The following is a 24,202-nucleotide window of genomic DNA, read 5'->3' as shown; positions in this document are numbered from 1 at the left end:
TGCACTTGCCCCCTCCCCTCCCCCAGTGCCTCTTCATTGTCCCCAAGAGACAACACAGCCCCCAGTGGAAACGACAGCAAAATGATAACCAAATTGCTGCTAAATTACACAGCGAAAAAAAAAACAACAAACAAAAAAACAGGCGGAAAAAAAAATAGAAGTCATACGTTTTTATCGCACTTGAAAAGAGTCGTCGCTATCAGCCGTAGAAACCGTAGGAACAAGTGCTAGTCGCACTATCATTGAGAGAGTGCCTGCCCCTGCCCCTGCCCCTGCCCCTGCCCCGCCCTCCGTTTGATAAGCGCCTCTTCGAGCGCCGCCCATCATCAAAGAAGGCAACCCGTTGCCCATCGAGACTTTGACCCTGAATAATTTATTAGCAAACGAACAAATTCGAGCACAGACGTTTAATTTATGCGGTTTTTGGTTTTTTTTTGCTTCTTTTTTGGCGTCTACGAAAACAAAAAAACAATTATCATAAATACAAAATGTTGAAACTTGGAATCTACAAATATTGGGTGTATTCTTGGAAGGGAATTTGATCTGTTAAGGGCTGGAAGGGGTTCTAAGAAGGAGATCAACAAGTGGGATTGTTACTGCCTAAAAATTGGACTAAGAATACCTTCTAAAGAACACAACATTTCGGGATTTTTAAGGTTTAGTGTAATCCCAAAAGATCTACGAATATTCGGAGAGAATATTTTAAAAGATAAAAGTTATCTCTAATTGTTTTTCTCTTTCTATTTGCAAAACATTGGACTTCTTTTTGATTAAAAGTTCACCAAAAATTCCTTCGAAGTAGATCATAAAATATAGGGATCTACAAGGTTTAGTAATCTGGAAAAAAATGGCTTTCTTTCTGCCAAAAATTTGCACCAAGAATTCCTTCTAAATATCACATTATTTCGGGATTTATAAGGTTCAGTGTACACCCAATAGATCTACCAATATTCTCTACCTCCTCTCTCTCTCTATATCATATCATAGCCAAAAAACAGTTCTCTGGAAGAGTGTTCTATTTACCAAAAAGGTGGAATTCCTTCTGCTCAAAAGTTGGACTTAGAATTCCTCCTTAATATCTCAAAGTTTCGGGATCTACATACAAGGTTAAGTTTTACTCCTAATAGACCTACGAATATTCAGAGTGATTTTTTCAGAAGATATTGATATCTCTCATTGTCTTTTTCCTTATCTGTCTCTCTCTATCATATCGTAGCCCAGGAATAGTTCTCTGAAAAAGTGTTCTTTCCGCCAAAAATTTGCACTAAAAATGCCTTCCAAAGATCCCAAAATCACGGTTTCTACAAGGTTTAATATACACCAAAAAGATATACCAATATTCCTTGAGAATGTTCTCTATCTCTCATTGTCCCTTTAGCTAAGAAATAGTTTTCTGGAATTTACCAAAAAGTGCACTTTTTTCTGCTCAAGAATTCCTTCCAAAAATCACGGTTTCTACAAGGTTTAATAAGACACCCAAAAGATCTAGCCATATTCCGATAGAATGTTTCAGAAGATATCTATATCTTTCATTGTCTCTTCCAAGAAAAACTTTCTGGAAAAGTGTTCTATTTACCAAAAAATATATTTCTTTCTGCCAAAATTTCCATCAAGAATTCCTTTTAAAGATCACAAAATCCTCGGGAAAGATCTCTTTAAAGATCTACCCATATTCCGAGAGTATATGTTAGAAGATATATCTACCTCTCTCTGTCTTTTCCTCCCTCTCTCTCTCTCTCTCTCTCTCTATCTAAACGCTATCGCTTTCCGTATGCCGCGTGATTGCAAAAATACAATTCTTTGAACAATTTTTAATTAGCACTCCATAAAAATAAACAAATGCTGATCACGCGCCATCATTTTGTTAGCATTTCATTTAGAATCTGAGGCGATGATGGGGATTTATGCAATTATAATAATTTTCTCATATATATCTTTTCTTTTCTTTTCTTTTCATTTCAGACTTCCAATTGCCAAGTGCTTCCAAAACTTGCCAAAAACAAAAACAAAAAAGCAGTAACTCCAAAACCCAAAGCATTCCATGAACAAGTGACATTTTTTTTTGTTCACAAACAAATTTCAAGTGGGACAAAATCCATAAACGAAACAAAAAAAATATATATATATAGAAACAACAAGAAAAAACCATATCGTATACCCGTAAGCAGCCAACATACGTCGGAGCTGATAAAAATGAATCTAAACCAGCACAGTGGACCGGGACCGCCGCAGTCGGAGTCGAAAATGGATGTGGATCAGGTGGACTCGTCGCCCTTCAATTGGCCCAGCCCCCTGGCGGCCTACAAGGCCATGCCCACCGATGGCGAGGAGGCGTTCGCCGCCTCCCTGACGCCCCACAAGCAACAGCAGGGGGGCCTGCCGCCGGCGCCGCCTGTCAGCCGCACCATATCGTCGGATCGCCTCGTCACCGGCAGCTCCTGTCGGGCGCTGCGGACCGCCGTCTCAGCATTATATTCCGTTGATGATTTTGTCAAGGAGAAAATTGGTTCTGGATTTTTCTCGGAGGTTTACAAGGTGAGTGGCAGATCCATCTGCACCATGGGGGTGCAGAGGGGGCGGGTTTTCGATGGCACTTTCTTTTTGGCGATTATTTACACAATTTTTTAATTAAACCTTAAACAATTTTATTTCGTAATTACTCAATTGGGGAGGGGGCGGGGTTTTTTTCCAACGAACCCAAAAAACAATAGCCTGGGATCTTCGGGAGAGTTTTGAGGGGGGGCTATCCCCCGTCCCCCCCATAAAAAAAATACTATACCATTTCGTGCTCATGAAAAGCGCATTCGAAGTGCAGTGAAACCGTGTGTAAAAATTAATGGCGTTTAGCGTCGGTCTTGCGGCTCCATGCGAGTGTAAGCCGCTTTCGGAACAGTTGTTGCCCCCCCCCCACCCCTCCCCCCCCACACACACACAGGAAAAAAGGGGAGTATTGTTCGGTAAATTAATAAGTTGCAACTTGCAACACAGAGGCAGCGATGCGGCGATGCGGCGATGCGGCTATGCGGCTTTTCGGCAAAGACTTTGACATTACGTTTTGGAATTATGGGTATTCCGTGATTATGCAATTGCCCAGAGCTAAGCCACGCTGTGAGAGAGGGAGAGAGAGAGAGATTGTTAGTACAAGGTCTTGTGGGAATTCGATCAGCGTTTATGGGTCTTTTGTGAAGGCTTGAAAGGTCGCCTTCAATGCTAAGCTGCGCTGGGAGAGGGAGGCTTGAATGGGCTGTAAAAGAGAGACAGAGAGAGAGCGAGGGAGAGATCTAAGCTGCCCAGCTACGCCAAGAAAGAGAGCGAATGAGTGAGTGAATGAATGGGTTCCTGCTCTTCCGAAAGCCATGCTGTTAAGCCACACTGAGAGAGAGAAAGAGAGACATATAAAAGGTAATGATAAAATGATAATCTACGTTGTAAAAGGAGGAGAGAGAGAAAGAGTGATACAAAGCTCTGTATAGGATCCTCTTTGAGGATCTCTTCTGAAGGAGATAGAAGCAGTCAATGAATAAGCAATTGCTCTCGTTAAAGCACACTGTTAAGCCACACTGAGAGAGAGAGAGAGAGAGAGAGACACAAAAGGTCACCCTTCATGGCTAAGCTACACTGCAAAAGAGAGGAAAAGGGAGATAGACTTAAGCTGATAAGCAACGCTATGAAAGAGAGAGAAATAGTGAATGTTATGAGCTCTTGCTCTCCTTAAAGCACACTGTTAAGCCACTCTGTAACCGAAAGAGACATAAAAGCTCATCCTTAATGGCTAAGCTACGCTGTGAAAGAGATAAAGTGCATAAGAGACTGCTAAAAATTCTCAAAATAAATAAAGATCTCCCATTTGGAAATGTATTTAGTGCCTAGGCTATCGTTTGGAGCCATGAGCTAAGCCACGCTGTGAGAAAGCTTCATAAAAGCTCACACTGTAAAAGAGAGAGAGAGTGACACAACGAAGATCTCTTTCTCTTGGCGACTGAATTGTATTGAACTTTCTCACACATGAATGAATGAATGAGTGAATGAGTGAATTGAATGAATGAACCCCCGAGTGAATGAATGATACAAAAAATGTATGAAAAGAAAACGGTTTCACTTTCGTTTTCTTACAGTTTTTCAAGTGATATTTCTATACGATTTTAATGCCATTTGTTTCGGTTATTTGTGGGGGGGAAAGCACTTTCCCACTGGAGTCGAGGGGCCGTTTTGCAATTATTTTTTGTATTTTCTGTGAATGTTTTAATGAAGGCAGCGCTGCGTGGTCTGCACTCGTATCTATTCATGAGTGCATATTCTAATGCCACAAATTGCATGCGTCCCGTACCCCTGCCTCCACCCCCTTTGCCCCCTCTCTGGCAGTGAATGACCGCTGCTGGGGCCTGCTGTACGGACTACCTGCTGATTTGCATAACTGCTCCGGTATTTCGCTTCCTCGATGAAAGAATAAATTGTTGGGCCTCCGTGCATCTCCAAGATAAACTCCAGTCCCAGTCCCAGGCCCGTTTATTTGCGTGTGAAGTGCGTTTCCCTCCAATCGATTGCATTTCCGCATTGTTATGCTCCCCAGCTGGCAGACAATTAATGGATCCACAGCCGATCGGAGGTCGGAGGGATGCCTAATTGAATTGCCAATAAATTTGAATCTAATGACGCCACCAATTTGTGGGCTGGCACGCGTTTGCCCCCAATTTACACGCCACAAAAGATACATATTTCGAAATGAAGAATCTCTCTTTGGGATTTATTTTTGGTTCGGATTGTGGAGTGCTTCCCATTTCCAATTACGTGTCAAGGCAGATATCAGAATATCAAAGCGAAAGAGAGATCTCGGATCTCGGATCTCCCATATCCATTTTGATTAAAACTCTTTCACAATTTCCCCCCATCTATTGCGTGCAGCGTGCGGCACAGCAGGCTGTGGCCTGCAACTGTAAACGATGCGGCTCGCTTGAGTGGCAGTGGCAGTGGCAGTGGCATTAGCGGATTTTAACCTCACATAGATGGGGGTTAATCAGGCGGGAAAAAGTTTTCCGATTCTCAAAGAAGTTCAAGAAATTAATTGAGGAATTCTGGAATTGATTCCCCCCCAAAGAATCGGGAAAAATATAGGAAAATCTTTGATTTTCTTAAATGGAAATGTTATTTGATTAAAATACTATTTACGGAAAATATTTAATCATTAAGAAAGTGATAATATTTTAAACTTAAAGGCTGTTGAAATTAGTTCATTGGAGCTACTGTTTTTTTTTGTGTTTTAGAAACTAAATTTTTTTTTTTTAATTACACTTTTTTACCAAAAAGAAAAAACTCATTAGTTTAAATAAAAAACAATTTATTTTTATAAACAATAGGTCTTTTTTTTATTATTATTACATGATTTCTATGAACTACCGACAAAACAAATATACAATTCAAAATTTTACAAATAAAGTGAACATAATATACATTTTTTATATTATTTAATAATTAAATACATTTTTTTATTTTATTTATTTTTTTTTTAAACACAGTTTTATATTTTTTATATTACACTTAAAATAAAATAAGAAAAAATGCATTAAAAAAAAAACTAAGTCTTTTATAATTAATTTTTAAAATTCTGAATTATATTGGTTTTGTCAGTAGTTCATAGAAAACAAATAAACTTACAGAAAAAAAAAATCATAAAAATAACTTGTTTTTTTATTTAATCTAATGCATATTTTTTTTCGTTTAAAAAATTTATTTAAAAATCTAGAAATTAATAATAAATTAATGCCGCTTTTGAGGCAAAACAACATTCAGGAGGAGCTTACGAGCTTCAGATTTTACCGGTATCCCTTTTTGATCTACCAAAAAGGTAGAAAAACCATTTACCGGCGTCTGATTGGGCCTTCTCGCTCTCTCACAGCGTGGCTTAGCCGTAGAGGGTGAATTTTCAGCTCTGGAATGTGCCTCAAAGGGCCACACTTCCTCCTTGCTCTATCTCCATCTCCAGTGGGACTTGAAATCTTTCAGATGGCATTTGCCAGATGGTTTTCCTTCCTTTAGAACGACATTCCCTTTCACAGATGATGTGCGCCATGTGCCCCAATGATCTCCGTTCGTTTGCAGCCGTTTGTTTAGGGGAAAACAGCGAATGTTTCCTAGAGGAACCCAGAGAATACTTCATCTTCTAGACCCCCGAAATGAGGTTAATCAGTCAGTGAAAAGTTTTCCATTTCTGGCCGAAAAGTGTACGAAAAAAATCATAATGCGGCGATCAGGAAATCCCCCAAACAGCCAACACACAAGACATAAATCAGGAAAAACTTGGTTTTCATATAATTTTGTTTCTCTTTTTTTGGTTTTTGTTTTTTGTTTTTGTTGTGGCTGTTAGTTAGTAAGTGGGCCAAAAGCAACGGTGAATGCATAACGCCGCCGTGTTAGTGTAGGCCCCGGCACTCGAGCAGAATGAGAGTGGAGTGGAGTGCAGTGGAGGTGGAGGTGGAGGTGGGAGTGGAGTGGAGTCGAGTGTGCGAGCAGCTCAGTATTTATTTGATAACTACAGTAGACACAATGCACCTGTACTGGGCTCTGTCTGTGGCTCTGCCTCTGCCTCCGAGAGGAGCCTGTAATTTGTGGCACCTTCTCTGCTGGTCTTTTTGTTATGTAAAATGATAGGCATTTGGAGCCAGGAGGAGAGCAACCAATGCTGCCACTCCTCTCGAAACAATTGTGGGTGGGAGTGGGGGTGAGGACCCAAGGCCCGTCTTTCGAGTGAAAGTTCTCGCTCGGAAATTGGGGTTAGATGATGGGCAATCAGATTAGGGCTAGCTGAATGTCTCTCCCTCTCTCTCTCTTACGGCTCTCTTCTGCTCTGCATCCTGTTGTGACCAAAAAGGCAACATTCGCCAAGAAAATGCCAAGCAATCCCAATCCCCAATCGATTGGACTCTCCGCGAATCGCGATTTGATGAAAGTAAACATTTAAGTAGAACTAAATAAGTTGATAGTTGCTGCTGTTGCAGACGGATGAATGCCGCTTGCCGTCTTGCCACAATTTCTTTTCTGTTTTCGATCGGTTTTTGTTGTTGTTGTTGTTGCTTTTGTTGTTGCCTGGCAACCGTGTTGATGTTCACGCGAAATTGATTGCCATAAATTATGCAAAGTTGCATTCTGCCGACTGGCCGCCCCGCACAGCCCCACCCCTCATGTTTCTTGGTGGGGAATTGGTGCGCGGCGGCATTTAGAAATTGCTGCAACTGCAAGCAACATCTGCATTGGTCTCCGGGAGTGATCGCCAGTGGTGGATAGGCCCCTCATTTGTATACACTTGCAAGGAGTGCCCCCCCTAGAGTGGGAGACCATAAGGTGTATAGATTCTTGGAGCTACGTGGCTTGGAGGAGGAATCTGGCTCTTAAGAGAAGCCAAAGGGCACTTTGCTCTAGTTAGTGCCTTCCTTAGACCTTATTCGATCTAGATTATAGTGCTATATCCTAAAGAGAGTCTTAAACCAGTCGCGGCACACGTTTTTCAACACTAAGATAATCGGTACTTGGTTTTTTTTACTTTTAGGTATTTGTGAAGTCAGGAAGGGAAATATGTAGGAAAGAGGAAATAATATTTACTGCTAAGCCACTCTGGGAGAGAGAGAGACAGTACGATGCTCGCTAGGAGAGCAAGTAAAGCTAGCATTGCAGAAAGATAGAGAGAGAGCGATAGAGAGGGTCAAGTGGTGCGCTCTTTGCCCTTTGCTAAGCCACACTGGCAGCGAGAGAGAGAAAGAACTTCTCAAGTACTCCTCCTTCTATCCTCTGCAAGAGTATCCCCAGTCCGTACGAAATGTTTCCTCAACTTTTTCTGAAAACTTCGGGCAACATTTTGCATCTTCGATTTGGCTGCCGTTGTTGCCTGTTGCCCGTTTTCGTTAAACAATTTTTCAAACGATTTTGATCTTTTGTGGCTGTTGTGTTGCCTGTCTGTTGGTTGTTTGTTACTTTTTGTTGCGGCCATACAACGGGCAACGGGCAACACAGCCAGCCCGACATCAGGCAACATTCGGCTACAGTTACTTTTGATGTGCATGCAAATGTTTACACGAAACAACAGCAACCCCCCACCCAAGCAACATTTATCTCTACCTCTCTCTTCCTCTCCCTCTCTCTCTCTTTGAGGCCATGTGCCTTCTCCTGATGCGCCCTAATTAATTCGCCAGAGACTTTGAATGCTTGCCTCTGATTATTATTATTGAAGATCTATAAAAAGCCTGACCCTAAGCCCAAGACTTTGCTTTGGAAAATTTACATAACAATGGCCCATCGAAAAATAAAAAGTAAAAGTGCTTAACGCACTAATCAGGCAAAACAACAACAACAAAAAACCAATAACAAAGGCCTCAACAAAACAAAAACTATTTTTTGCAAAAGAAAAGTCTGCAAAAAAATACAAAAAGAAAAAAGTTTTGCAAGGTTATGTAAGGGAAATGGAAATTTGAAAAGGGGGTTATAAAAAAACAACAGCAAAATATTTACCGTAAACACTTAACAAATATTTGATACCGTTTGAAGCATCGCTCCATGCCCCGCAGCCCCAGCAAAATGGTTATGGAGCTAATTAAGTTATAATATTTAACGATCTTTCGGTCTCTCCCCCCTCTTCCCCTCTCTCTGTCTGTCTCTCCACTCGAACGAATCGTACGCCCACGGAGCACATTGCTGTTTAACTCATTTTTTGGTAATGGCGCCGAGAACACGTTTTGTGGCCCGATTTGAATGTGATACATAATAAAATCATGTTAATGCGTTAATTGATTCGAGTCGGGCGTCGTTAATAAATTAAATTAAATTCCAGTTAAATATTTAAATATTTGTCTGTTTTTGCACAGTAATAAAGCATTTAAGGCTCCTAGATTTCAAGGTTAAAAATGACTTCCTAGCTTAACACCAAAAGCGCCCGTCTCTAATTTCAAACATTCGTGAAGCCTTCCGCATGGGCACATAATTCCCTTTCACTCGCACTTAACAACAGCAAGGAGCAAGCAGCTTTTCGATCCTCTCTCTGAGCGAGGCTCTCTCTCTGCACCTGGCATGGACAGCCATCTCGCTCTTACGCGCACTCAGTTACACCTCACGCATCGCGAGCCTCTCCAAGCGCATCTCTCTCTCAATCTCATAGCCGCACGCGATTACGAGCACAGCAATTAAATGCGTTGCAGTAAAGTAACGGAGATGAAAGCACAGATTGAAAGCCAGCCGCCAGCAGCAGAATATGCACTGGAAATATTTTCAATGTCAATTTCTGCATGAAATACTGGTGGAAAAGAAGAGTTGATTGGTTTTTTCTTTAAATGGAATGCCTAAGGGCTCTAACAGTGCAGTGCAATGACTAATGCCTCTCGCTAAAACATTAAAAATACCTTTTGCGGCTCATTTAAATGTAAAAATATTGGTAAAAAAAACTTGTTTTGATCAATTTGAAATTGAATAAATACTCGTAAAATTCTCACCCACATTTGTCAAGCACACAAATTAGCATCAAAAGGCGGGCCAAATGTGTCCGCAATTAATCCAATTGAAGGCTCATTAGTTGAGCAAACATTAAATGTGTATTTTGAAACATTTGCGAGGGCAGGGCATCAGCAGAGCGGCGCAGATGTGCGGTACTTTCATTCCACCTTCGGGCGCGAAATTTCATGCAAAATATTGAGTGGATCCTCGCCCGAGGGCCTGTTGAAAAATCGAATTCAATTTCCCTCTCTTTCAATGGATGGATGCGTCATGGCTATTAAAATCTTTAAGCATTTGAAAAAGATTTGTTGCCTTTGCGGTTTGAATTTTTTTTTTTTGCATGCACTTGCCATAAAAAATCCAAAATTATAAATGCAAATATATACGTGTGGCTCTCTCTCTCCATAAAGTGCATGATAAACCAAGACGAATAAAACCCAAGAAAAAATACGGCAAATCATAAATTCTAATAAGACGCGCCGCCACCAGAGGCATGCCCCCTAATGCCCGTCTAACGAGCTGCATATCTGTGGATGCCACAGGAGGGTGATGATTTTCATATTAGAGCTCATAAAATGTGACATTTGTGTGTGTGTGTGTGCCCGACCAGGGGAACTAGTTTGGGGCATAGAAGAACTTCAAGCGGTTCGGGTTCTATATTTCCACTAAGGGATTACCCAATGGGTAATGGAATGTACTAACTAATTGCAGTCCAGTGGGTTTTTTTCCACCTAGATGTTTCTGGCATTGCGTTATTCAAGCAGCTAAAACAATACGATCTTCCCTTGAATTTAATAGGTAGAATTTTCCATAGAAAATTCTTGATAAAGTGTTCCCTTTAGTATTGTAATATGTAAAGATTTCACCTGGACGGTAGTTAGTCATTAAGCGGTACTTTATTTACAAAATATAGAACATTTATTCGTAAAAGTCGAAGAGTTTTGGTTCTAAATGTCGTATATGGGTGGAAAGCAGACCGTGATCTCTCTCAATTTTGCTTGAATTCCTCTTTAGAGATAGGAAAAACTTGTAGAGAAGGTTTAGAACCACAACCTCTGGTTATATATTATACTCCTAGGGCTTTACCTGCATATTTTTTGTACTCTTTAGACTTCCTGCCTCTAAGCTGCCCAAATTAGTGCCTCTCTCTTGAGGACATCTTATCACCCACTCACTCGGCGGTTCGTTATTTTCTGTGACGTGTTCAGAGTTCAAAGAACCAAACCACACAACTCCATTAGATGGGATAACAGATACAGGGATGCCGCCAATCAGCCAAATGCCTGCGAGAGTGTGCCAGTGTGTGTGTGTGTGTGTGTGTGTGTGTGTGTGTATCTGCTTGTATGTGGGTTAAGCCAAAGATGCTGGAACAACCCACAGCCACAGCCGCAGACTCCTGCCTCCTGCCTCTGCCTCTGCCCTGCCCATAACCAAGAGGCAGAAGGCGCAACGTGCAACGTGCAACATGCAATTACTCCGCACAACTTGCGTGCAGAAATATTTTTGGATTCATTCACCTTTTGCGGCTAGCACTCGAGTGGCGGAGAGAGACCAACCAGTCAGAAGATATTTTTATAGAGCTACGGACCGACAGGAGTGTGAGAGATGGGCTCTGAAGCCCCTTGGGACGTCCTTGCACTTTGTTTTGCTTTTAACTGTTGGCATAGATGGCATTCCAAGGGACCATCATCTGGCTAAGATGATGATGATGATGATGGGGATGATGATGATGCACACCCACGTCTTGCCGCGGATGGCGAGTGGCTATTTTTATTGATCGAAAGACGCCAGGCCCCCGCCAAGCGTCGCGTGCCGTCTCGACAGAACAGGATACCCTCACAGCAAAGGAGGGTATGAAGACTTTTTAGAGGAGTTTGTAACCGGAAAAATTCGATCAGGAATTAGAAGGGACTTGGCATCTTTCCAAACGATTCTTTCTTTTTTTTTTACATTTTTTTAATCTTTGAAAAATTCTACAAAAATCCTAGAGTATCCCCAGCCCCTGTGCAGGTGCATATTTATGAATTTTGAATGTGTGCCAAATATTTCACGTTGATATGCCTCTACTTATGTGTGTCTATGAGTCAAAAATGTAATAAATACTTGTGCTTATACAAAAGACAGAACCGCAGGGGCCTGCATCCGTTGGATCGTACAGATATATCTGTATATTATATGGTTTTGTTTGTTCATTTCAGCGGCAATTCGTCTCGTAATATTTTCTGTATTTCTCCCAGTTTTTCGGTGGGTACCCACCCTAAATATTATACGTCTTGTGTTTTATATATATTTCCCATTTTGCAAGATCTCTTGGAGGGTGGCTGATGATTCAGTTTTTGTTTTTTTTTTTTCGGTTATATTCTGGGCATTTCCTTTCGGTGCCGTCTGGGGCCATAAAACATCTCAAAACAGAAAGGGTTTTCGTCGGCCACAAAGCACTCGTGAGTGTGTGTGACCTTGCCAGCATTTTTTTGGGTTTTTGCTGTTGTCACATTTGCGCAACAATTACAAAATTGTACAAATTCAGATTGAAATGTTTGCAACGACAAGACTCCCACATAATTCACATGGCGTGGCAGCGGAGGGGACGGGGGGACGGGGGGTACGGGACGGGCCAACAAATAAATAACCAGAAAGCCCAACAAACAACAGCCCAAATGCGGGCCCAAACGAATGGCTGAACAAAATTCAAAGAAAAGCAAGATCCAGCCATGGATCTATCTTGAATTCTTGCGAATGAAATCAAAGTCACTACACACGGAGAAAAAGGCCTGAGTTTGTACTTTTTACACTGGGATTTAAACAATTAATAGCCATAGGTTTTGTAATAGAGTGGAAATTGTAAAGAGCATATGTTTTTTAATTAATATTCATATTTTCCATATTTAAAATAAATAGGTTTTATTTTTAAATTAAATATTTTCATATTTAGATTAAATACATATCCTTCAAATCTAATTTTTATTTATTTATTTTTATTTTAGATGTGTTTTAGTTTTTTTATTTATATTCATTTTACTTTTTTAAATTTTATTTTACTTAAATTTGTTTTATTTATACATATGTATATATTTTTTAATTATATTAATATTATTATTATTAATTTTTATTTTATTATTGTTTGTTTATATTTTATTTCCGCATTTAGAGGACTTTTTTATTTATTTTTTTTATATTTTTTATTTATTTTATATTTTTTGTTATTTATTATTTAATTTTTTATATTATTTTTACGTATTCAAAGAAATTTTTTAATGATTTTATTTTTTATTTACGAAAAATAATTTAATTTAAAAAAATTTATTACAACGAAAAATCAGTCGGTCCCAACAATTTTAGTATTGGCTTCGGTATAAATGAAAGTGCATTTTTTTGTACTTTTATTTATTTATTTTTATTTGTTTTTTATTTTAATTTATTTTTTTGTTGTATTATTTATTTAATTTCCTTACACTCGTATTTTTTTTTTTAAACCGAATATTTAATTTGATTTTAGTGTGGTTTTGTGTCTCTTTTTTACTATGCCATTTTTCTTAGAGTTTTTCCCCATGATTTATGCTCGTCTATGGATCAGGTCTTATTGCCACTCGTCGAAGCTCGCTCCCTTTGCCTTTTTGGCCATGTTGGGTGCTCGACTGCTCGGCTGCTTGGCTGCAATTCATTAGCCAAATGGCCATATAAATCTGCCCATGACTAGCCAGAGCCAGAGCGAGAGCTCGAGAGCCAAAAGGCCCTGGAGGAGCTGCAGTCGTCTTTTGGCTAAAAACTACTTAAATTAACTTTTGCAATTCGCGTGTCAATGATGACAGGCAAACCGGCAAGAGGCAGTCGCCTCCCTGCCTCCCTCTGCCACTGCCCCTGCCCCTCTGCCCCTGCCCCTGCCCCTGACCCTCTCTCTAGACCGAAACGAACCGCTCCTATCCCATGCTATCCGCACTGTCCAATCGAGCGTGTCCACTCCAGTCGGGCTTCTCTTTCTGGCCAATATTAGCACGACATGATAAATATTTCAATGCCAAGAGCAAAGCTATTAAACTAAGAACCCAACGTCCAGGTCCACGACCAGGTCCGAGTCGAAGCTAAGCTGAAAGCCGTGCCCAGGTCTCTATTTATTGTCTTTACCTTGTGCCCAGAACCAGAACCAGTACCCGCCTCCTTTTTCTTTGCACCGGCCAAGCCCTCAAACATATGTACGCCATTTCGCCAACTGTTGGCCCTAACCCTTGGTTTAATTAAAAACATTTCCCCCAAAACACTTTTGCTCTTTTCTATTCAGCCTTTGCCTAGACTCGAGGGCGGGGCCAGGGCTTAATTAAAAAGCGAAACTGTAATTTAAAACGCTGCCAAAGGACTCTGGTAATCTGATCTTTAAAGCCCATACCCATTACCCGTTAAGACTAAGGGCTAACGCTTAAGCACTCTTGGCCGTGGGGGTCCTATGGGCTCCATGCCATGATGTGCATTAATTAAGGCAAAAACTTTCCCTCGCGAAAATTCATTAGCTTTCCCAGGCGCCCTACAAACCCAATGCACTGACAGCTTGGCCCAAAAGGGAGAGAGAGCCAAAGTGAAAATGCAGTTAGCCTTTTTTCCTATCGCCTTTGTGGGGTCCACAGCTGGCAGGCAGGCATGGTCATGGTCAGGGCACTTTAATAGTCCCAATTTTGATTTTTATTTATTTGCCGAGAGAGATACAAAATAAAATCGTTGGCCAGACCCAGCCACAGCCCCAACCCCGGTCCCAGCCCCAACCCCAGACCCGACTGCAGCTCTGAGTCTCAGTTTCAGTTTCAGTTCCAGTTGGGGGCTCCACTTGGCGGGGCTTGTGGAGGGGGGAGCGAGTGTGAGCGAAGACAATGAGCAATTCAAATATAATCATCATAAATCACGATTTAGTTTCGCTTTTTAGCTTTGTTTTTCGGTGGGGATCTGCGCTGGGGTGTGGGTGCCAGACGTCGACGACCCCATCTTACATTTCTGATGGTCTTTGAAAGTTGGTCAACATCTCCATGCACATGCCGCTGCATTCCCACACCATCCAGGCCCAAGTTCAACAGCAGTGCAGAGGCACGTGGAGGGGGCCTGGGTTGGAGCTAAGTCACACTGTGAGAGAGGAAGTGTCTCAAGGGGAGAGAGCTAGTGGTGCAGAGAGTGATGTGATCTCTTTGTCATCAATGTTCCAGACATGAAAATTCATCATATGCTGCTAAGCCACTCTGTGTGAGAGAGAGAGAGAGAGAGAGAGAGGGAGTACGAGGCTTGCCAGGAGCTAGCGTTGAAAAGAGATAAGAAAGACAGTTCTCTGTTGTGCTACCCAAAGAGGATAAGTATTGGATATGAAAACTCCTTCTTTACTGCTAAGCTACTGTGTGAGAGAGTGCTTAAATCTCGCTGGAATAGAGCTGGAGGTGAAGAGAGTTTCGAAAAATGGCTAAACGTGAAAGCTCCCCAGATTTGAAAGCTCTCTCACAGAGTGGCTTAGCCGTAAATATTAAGTTAAGCCACACTGTGAGAGAGAGAGAGGAAGTACGATGCTCGCTAGGACTCTACGTTCTATGTTTCGATATTTTTGAACAAGTGCCAGGCATGAAAACTCCCCATTTAATATTTACGGCTAAGCCACTCTGTGAGAGGGAGTTCAAGTCTAGCTGGGATAGAGCTTTGAAAGAGCTTAGAGATCGAGAACTCTCTGGTGACCTCTCTTTGAGTAAAACTTCACGAATTTCACTGCTAAGCCACTCTGTGAGAGAGAGCGACTATTTCCCACTCTATTTTAGTCAGCCTATCCCCTTCATAGTGTCGAAAACTTCCTTCCTTCTGTCTGTTACACACATCTCCACGCATCTCCCCTTGTTTTCCGTTGAGTGCCACAATGTTGCAAGCAGCTGGCTCTACTCGGAGCAGCATTGAATGGTAATTTACTTAAACTCGTACTCGTTTTGAGGCCCTCTTCCTTATCGAGTTCCTGCAAACAGGTTATGCTAAGCCACGCCGTGAGAGGGCCATAAATTGCACTCGTGCCCCGCTTTCATTGCCACTCTATAAACAAGAAATTAACTTATCTTTTCCGTGTGCCCAGCAAACAAACAACAATTAAGACCAAAGGGAAAACATTGCAATCATCGAATGAAATTTCAATTAAGTATTTAGCAAATAAAGTACTTTCGCAATTTTGGCCACGTGAGGGCTTAAGTCACCCCCCAAAAAATGCAATTACGAGAGCCAGAAGGCTCTTGGATTGATTGCCAAGTAAGTCAATAATATATACCCCATATACCATACCTATTTTTGGTCTTGGAACATCTGGTTCTCTCCACAATACTGGCACAAGTGCAAACACAATGGAAATCCAAACCGAGGGGGAGGGAGGAGGGAGGGGAGGGAATCGGGCACACAAAAGCCCTCCAGAACCAGCGATTGCCCTAGACCGACGACTGCCGGCTGTATCCCTGCACAAAGCTGCCTTTGTGCGCCCTCTTCTGCCTCCAACAAACGATCTCCCGGCCAAGACCATGTGTCACTGAACCCTCTCCCGGGAAGGGGGCGGGGCAGAAGGGCAAAGAAAGCGCGCCCTGGAATGATTTCCACTGAAAAAAACAAAAATATGTCCAAAATCCCAGACGAAATTTCTTAGAAGTATCGCCTGATAATATCGCCAGGGAGAGAGACACGACCCGACCCTAGCCATCGATCGACTGTCGCTGGATCGTCATTAATTATGGCAGCGTTTCGGGTAGACGGACTCCGAGCTATCCATCAACTAAATGTAAATAAAAATCCGCCTGGTTTTCCTACAAATTACTTCAACTAAATGGTTACCCTTCGAAGCGGTCAAGCGGTACGGCCCGTACCCCATACCCCAAAGGGGAATGTCAGGGAGAGTCTCAAACGAATATTGGAAATTTTTTATGAATTTTTTTCTTGTATTTTTTATTGAACTGCGCGCTTGGAGCGTATTGTTCACGGTCAGTTTAGTTTTGGCTCGCGGCATAAAAATACAAAAAACAAACAAGCGATGGTTGAAAAAATATCACTGGAGCCGCAAGCGGCAATCGCGGCAGTCGGCAATCGGCAAAAGGAAACTTTTTGTGGGGCCTTAAATTGGCGTGACAATTGTACATTCGAAGCGTTTTCTATTTTGTTTGAGATCGAACTTTAAATATCGCTCCATTGATCAGTGCACAGAGAGAAAAAAATCAATGAAAATGGTAGTGCTTACATTTCGATTTAATTAATTAATTCATTTATGAGAGTGGAAATTTTAAAAAGAAAGTTTTTTTTATGCATTAAATATATTTCATAAAAATTACTGCAATTTTGGTGCTTAAATTTGGATTTAATTGATTTAGTTAATTAATTAATTTACCAGAGTGGTATTTTATTTAAATATATTTTGTATTTAAAATACATTCCCCTCTGGGAAATTCTAAAAAAAGATTATTTTTTATTTAATTATATACATTTATATTTAAAATTAATGCACTTTGATATTAAATATATTTCGAACAAATTATTGAAATTTTAGTGCTTAAATTTAGATTCTAATTTATTTAAAGAATTAATAAATTTATGAAAGTGGGAGTTATAATAGAAAGTATTTATTTTTTAAATATTTGAAATTTTAAATAAATATTTGCACATTTTAAAGAAATACATTTTTTTTAGAAATTATTAAAATTTAAGGGCTTTAATTTGGTCTTATTTATTTGAGCAATTAATTAATTTACAAGAGTGTACAAAGAAAGTATTTTTTTTATATTTGATTTGCATATTTTATTAAAATATATTTCTTAAAAATTATTGAAATTTTGGTGCTAAAATTTAGATTTAGTTTATTAAAATATTCAATTCTTTTACAAGAGTCGAAGTTGTCAAAAGAAATTGTTTTATTTGATTTAAATACATTTTATATTTAACATAATTTAACATATAATTTCTATATTTTAAATGTTAATTTATTTTAATGGGTTTTTTATTTATATTAAATATGAGCTGTCATAGAAAGACTTTCATGAGTTTATATTTTAAAAAATACTACAAAATACCACGAAAAAATCATTAAAATCCAGCAACAAAATATACAGTGTTTGACGAGTCATTGCTTTAAATCCAAGTAAATTCTATTTAATGGCACTTAAAAACTGAATACTTAATGTCAGTATGCCCTATTTCTCGGCGTGTACATATGTACATATCTCCCGATCGTGCTATAGTGCTTCTGCAGCATTAGAGTCCCATCAGCCGGCAAACAGCTGTCACAACTCAATTGTGTGACAGTCACGCGGGCACCGCCCTAATGGCAAAACAATTTCTCAAACAAAAACAAACCAAAAATATAAATGGGAAAATATCTTTTACGCAGAAAGTGCTCCCTTTTCGAAGGGGCTGTGATTAAAACTATCCCTCTATAAAAATACAAAATATAACCTTCGAAAGCCAGCCAAACCACCAGAGTTGGGTGTTATATTTAGCCGATTGTTTGTCTATATTTATGGTTATGGCCGATATCTGCGTCAAGCCCCCCCACCGACAAAAATATATATGGGAAAATACGAAATTATTCATAAACTGCAGGCGGCAGCACATCGCACCCCCCCGCACACATCGATTAGCCCATCCATCTTCCAGACCAAACAAAGGGACACTCTTGAGGAGAAAATAAATAAATTACGAGCGTGTGAGAAAAATGTTTAAAGAACTCAAAAGAACCCTTCTTCTCTGTACGCTTTTGTATATATTCTTTTGTTGATATCCCATTTCCCGTTCTAATTAAATTTAAATTTCCGCCAAATGGTTTTGATAGTCGGAATAGGGGTCAGGGGGGGGCAGGGCTTGATATCAGGGCCGGAGCCGAGCTTCTCTTGTGTATCTGTATCTGTGGCTGTCTTTTAATTAGCAGCAGCAGAACAGAGAGACGCTGCTTCTGCACTTCCCTTGGCAGATAAGCGGCACAATTGGGCAGGCAAATGGCACAGCCAGAGAGTGGCATTCAACGGAAGCGGCAGCTATCGTTGCCACTGCGGCTGCAACAGCAGCAGATAAACAATGGCAAGTGGCACCAGGATCAAATGTGGCCCCCAGTCCGCGGGCAAATTTATTGAAACTTGATTAGAAATGGAGACCCTCTGCGGCTCATAACTTCCGCGTTTCGGCAGAACCCCAGCAGTGGCAGCCACTTTGTTGCAAGTTTTTCCTAATCAAAATCCCATTTCCAGTTGATAGTTGAAACGTGACCAGATCGGGGAGACCCGGGAGACCCGGGAGACCTGGGGGACCTGCTTTTGAGGATGGACATGGACCGAACGAACGCCCAAAAAAAGCGCCAAACGTTTACCAACATGTTGCCAATACACGATATCAATACCAAATAGGCAACAAGACCAGGAGGCGGCGGCGCGGCAGCAGGAGGCAGGGGGCAGGGGCATGTGGCAAGACCAGTTGGTAATATCTGTTTTTAGCCAGTTTCAAACGAAATACGAAATTCGAAATTGAATGGGGAGTCGCATTGAATGTCGTTCCATCCATCTGTTAGTGGGGGAGTTCAATGCACTCTCCAAAAATGTATCTGTATCTGTATCTGCATCTGCAGTTTGCACTCAACGAAAATCATCTTTGAGGATGGGGGGAGCTCCTCCTGCTCTGCCGTTCAATACGTGTAAATTGTATGCATTCATTCATTCATAAAAATTCTGACACAAGGCCTTGAGCGCGCGTCGCCTATATTGCCACACACAACGACAACGACGACGCGACGATGTCGGGGCATGCCTCCACCTCCATCCGACGCTGCCGCCGCCGCCGCCGCTGTTGATTCATAGCCAGCAAACGCCGCAGGCAGCTCATGTCAACAGACTGGCTCATGTCATTGTTTTTATTGTTTTTGTTTTTGTTGTTGTTTTCGTGTGTGGCTCTGATATGCATTTCATAGTTTAGCATTGATTCATTTCGAAGCCAAGTCGCACTCCGGGGCAGACGCTTGAAATCCAAACGCATTAGTAATATATGTCCCCATTATTATTATTATAGGGTATACCCTATCAAAAGGGTAGCAAAAATCGGGGAGAAACCTCATAACTTTAAAGATAAAGAAATTTGAAGCAGTGGAATTTAAGTAAAGACAACTAAAGTAGTTGGGAAACAATCAATTCTAAAATTTGTATTTTTTTAAATAATTCAATCAAAAATTATTAAGAAATCTACTGAAGATTGTTTCTGATCTCCTATTGTTGGAATAATGGCTATAAAAAACTGATCTTTTTAGAGAAAACTTTATTCTGTATTCAGATATGATACTATCATGATACTATTTTTTAAGTGCTATTTCTACAGAAACCTATAAGATATGATCAGCATCTGTAGGTCGAACTTTAAGATCGAAATTTGACATTATTTAATATATAAAGAAAGAAATTTTCTTTAATTTAAATCTTAAGAAATTGAATCGAATCAAGAATTATATTTCAACATATAAAGAAACATTTTTAACTGGGTATTGAGGTTGGGTTTTCTCCTCTAAAAAAGTTTTTGCAGCTACTAATAGTAGTAGTAGAGTGATGTTAGTCAGAGGAAAAATTACGATTATTTAAAAAAAAAAAAATAATAAAAATATAAAAAAAAAAATATATAAAAATATAAAATAAAACAAAAAAAATCACTAAAAAAATACAAAAAAAAACACTAAAAAAAGTGCGTATCATCAAGGTCGAAGAATTCGGGTGGGATATTATTTGGTTCAATTTATTATATTATTATTATTTTCAATTATACTTATTTTTATTGTATTTATTCATTCTATTTAATTTTATTTATTTTTATCTAATTTATTTCTTTTTATTTTGTTGTTTTTTAAGAATTATGGCTTTTAGTGCCTCACAAGTTTTTGCTTTAAAAAATAGTACAAAAAAAAATATTGCAGGAAACCCGATCAAGGGCTCTCTGTATGGCTATAACTTTTGTATTTTCAAAGATATTTCCACCAAAACTCAGCAAACTCTGGTATAACTTCCGTCTCCATAGGTATTTCCTGTACTTCTTCAGGACGCTCCATCTGTGAGGGTATCTATGCCTCGACTTTTTCCGTTTTCCGCTCTTCTTTCTCGTTTTTGATTGCTGCACCCAAAACCCTGAGACTGTGTGTGTGTGTGTGTATGTGTGTGTGTGCTGCGCTCATTTAAATTTGTCACGGCGCCAAAAAAGTAAAAATCATTATATTTGTTTTTTTCGGTTGCATTTCTAAGCCCAGGGAGAGTCGTGGGCTCTGGCCGGAGTCTCGGGTATCGAGTCGGAGCGGTGTGGCAACAAACGCATCTGACGGCTTGACGCGGCTGCTCCCAGCAAATGCCCCAAAAAAAAAAAAGAGACAAAGCGCCAAATGATTGTCAGCGACAGAGCCGCATCGCCCCTCCCCTCCCCTCTCCCCCGCGCTCCATTCAAATTCGTACACGTCTGACGGGTATGTCTGTGACTGTACAATGTTGTGCAACTTTATTACGAGTATTATTATATATTTTTTGAACGCATTGGAAAAGCCAGAAAATAATGAGCAGACGGTGGAAGGGGCAGGGTGCGCCCCCGAATGAAAATATTTTAACGAACCAAATTCGTGCCTGGGAAAAGCCCAGTTTTGTGTTTGTTCTAATTGATTGGACGCTGTTTGCTCTTTTAGTTAGAACTCTGCCCATATTTGCACTTAAACAAGTCCGCAGAGGGGCAGGCGGAGGGGGCAGGGGCGGAGGAGGTCTGTTTGTTGTCAGCCCAACTTTCAATTAACAAAATGACAGGCAAATGCATTCCGAAGTTGTTTCATAAAAACCATCAGCGGAGGGACTCTGAGTTGAATGCCCCCAAGCGGAGGCACGGATGGACTGCCTCACTGATTTAGCCTTGAAATAGTTGACATGTCGCAGAGATACAAGATACAAGCTACAAGCTACAATCTACAAGATGGTATGCAGATGGTTCAGCCTCGGAGAAAGACGAAAAGCCATTGGCAAATATTTTTCCTGCAATTTGCCAAAAAGAGTTGAGTGTTGAGTGTTTTTTTTTTTTACGGTAGCCAACAATGGCTGGAAAATATGGTGTGGAAAAAACTAAAACAAAGCAATTATAATGCAGACTTTCTATTTCGACTACACGCGACACCACTATGGGGGGGGGGGGGGGGGGTGGGGAGGGGGGGTGAGGGGGAGTGCGTAGGTTTTTCCAATCCAATGTAATTTATGGCCCTCGTGCCACGCTTTGGAGTGATGAAGATCGCAACATTTTTCTCTCACATTTGATATAAGAAAATCTGTGAAATATATTAAAAATGTATTATTGTTTTTGCTTTTTTGTTGGTCTGCATTTCACTTTTTTTTTTTTTGTACCGTGTGTACCGCAAACGATGCGTAATTAAATTGTTTATTGTTTATTGTGTTTCTTTCTTTCTTTCTTTCTTCGGCTTTTGAGCTTTCTTTATATGAAGGGTACTCGTAATTTATGCGCACATTTTAATCAAGACTTTGTTTATTGTTAAGTTCATTGCCAGCAATTAACAAATGTATTTCTCTGTTTGATTTCAGGTAAGCGATCGTTCGAAACCCTCAGAGAGAGGCTCCCGAGTACCACAGGTAATGCGTGAGAAATTTCCCATAAATATTTGCGACAATTAAAAAGCCATTCTGCTGGCCCCAAACAAGCCGCTGATTGATGGACTTGAGCACCAGTCCGACTGGTTTCTGCCTCAGGCCTCCCCGATTAGAACGGGCTGGCTGGCTGGGCGACACGTGTAGACCACTTGACATGCCCCGCCGCCATCAATGAGAGTTACGTCTGGTGGCGGCTAATGCTACTGCAACTGCAACTGCCACATGTGGTGGCACTTCGTCAAGGGCAGTCTACGGTCTGCAGACTGACGCCACAATCGATGGATAGAATGGCTCGGAATGGTGGCTGGGCTGGCTCTTGCCGTTTGGCATTCCTCGGTGTCTCTTTGGCTGAACAACAAACAAATGTTGCCGACACCATCGATATTTGCCGCTACTCATCCCGTGGCATGCAACATTTTCAATGTAAACGCCAATTGATTATTAACGCGCCAAACCAATTACATTTCGTACTCTCTCTCCGTCTCTCTCTCCCTTTCTCGCTCTCTCGTTTCGCTGTCTCTTTAAGAAGCCGCCAAAGTACGGCTCAAAGATCAAGTAGAATGTAGATTTTAGAGGCCTATTTTTGGATACCCTTACACAAGGCACTTCCACTCTGAACAGAGGATCAGAACTCGCATTCTGGCTCCTAGATTTCTGCACAGGAATTTTTCCTATCTATAGATTTAGTAGGAATCCAAAAGGTCTATATTCTATAGACTTGCAGCTGAATTGATATAAAAAATCACTGCAACTCTAATTTTGTTTTCCTTTTTTTTTGTACAAGTTTTCACGTTTTTTGTTTGTTTTTTATTTTTTTTGTAATATAATATTAGATTTGACAAAAACTAAAATAACAAAAATATTGTATCACTTATTGATTGAAAAACATTTCCATTATATAATAAATATATTTCAAATCAAAAGTGAATATTTTTCCTAAAAACTTCATGCACATTACATTTTATTACCTTCTTTTCGTTTAATTTTATATATATAATTTTTTATAAAAGTCATGTTTTTTATAATTTTTTATTTGATTTATTTTATTTTTTTAATATTTATTTTAAATTCTCATTATTTTGATTGATTTTATCTTAAATATTTATTTTTATTTGAAATATTTAGGCTATTTATTCTATATATTTGTGGAATTGTTTATTATTATTTTTTAATATTTGTATTATTTTATTTGTTTTAAATTGTTTTGATTTTTATTTATTTTTTTTTTTTTATTTTAAAACCGAGTATTCAATTTTCCTCTTCGTAAAGAGTATTTCACCTTTGGTGTTTTTTGGCTGATTTCTTGCCTGCCTTGCTGCATGCATCTTCCTCTTTGTTTTGCGACTGTTGCATGCCGCATCAGATGCAGCTCTTTGTCCCAAAAGACTTGAAAGATCCATTCAAATGAGATGCGTCTCTGGCTAGCCAAATAGGGAAAACCCTTTCGACTCCCCGGGCACCCCCGGGCTGGGTCCTCGGGCTGGTGGCGGCTGTGGCATCTCGTGCTAATCGCCACCAACATGCCTCTGACCCTTTTATGGGCAACATGCAACGGGGAGCCGTCTTGATTGGATCGCTGTTTTGGTGCGGAGCGCGGCGGCTGGGTTGGGTTGGGTTGGGTTGTCAAAGGAAGCGACCGAGGGCGACACTAGACGACAGAGGCCCATGCGGCTGCTGCTGCTGTGGCAGCTGTTTATGGCAAATGCGCCACACTTAGTGGCACAGCAACAGCCACGATAACGGAAGTGCCTCGTTGTTGTCTCTCTCGTGAGGGGCAGAACCAGACGTGTGTCTGGACTTTATGTTGATTTTAATCACAGCGACGTGTCTTAAATGGCCAAATGGAACTCCCTCTGCCTCCCCCCCTCCCTGTCTAAGGGCGACACACGCGTCGCCCTGCCACACGGATTTCTAATTTAATTGACGAATGTCCGAGAGCCCATTGATGTTCCTGCCTGCCGATTCGAGGCGTGCGATAAAACCAATTAAACTGCATGACTTTTACCCGTCGCGCATATTTGATCCAAGTCCGACTGCGGGCTCTCTTCGAAGGCGCCAGCATTCTAAATGGGAATCCAATAAAAGCGAAAAGGTGCTGCCCATTC

General features: G+C 40.5%; 1 protein-coding gene across 4 annotated transcripts in view; it reads left to right on the top strand.

The window, feature by feature from the left end:
- The window catches only part of cdi (center divider), a 57,043-nt gene that overhangs the window by 5,899 nt on the left and 26,942 nt on the right, over positions 1-24,202 (top strand). For all 4 annotated transcript variants that reach the window (XM_033378357.1, XM_015183194.2, XM_001358140.4 and 1 more), the window contains exon 2: positions 1,963-2,535. In XM_033378357.1, coding sequence (XP_033234248.1) covers positions 2,194-2,535 — 342 coding nt within the window. In that variant the 5' untranslated portion in view covers positions 1,963-2,193. The remainder of the gene's footprint in view (positions 1-1,962; positions 2,536-24,202) is intronic.

Source organism: Drosophila pseudoobscura, chromosome 2 (genome assembly GCF_009870125.1).
Source record: "Drosophila pseudoobscura strain MV-25-SWS-2005 chromosome 2, UCI_Dpse_MV25, whole genome shotgun sequence".
Classification (NCBI taxonomy): Eukaryota; Metazoa; Arthropoda; class Insecta; order Diptera; family Drosophilidae; genus Drosophila; species Drosophila pseudoobscura.
The sequence above is the reverse complement of the archived record's forward strand: the minus strand, read 5'-3'. Positions and strand labels throughout refer to the sequence as shown.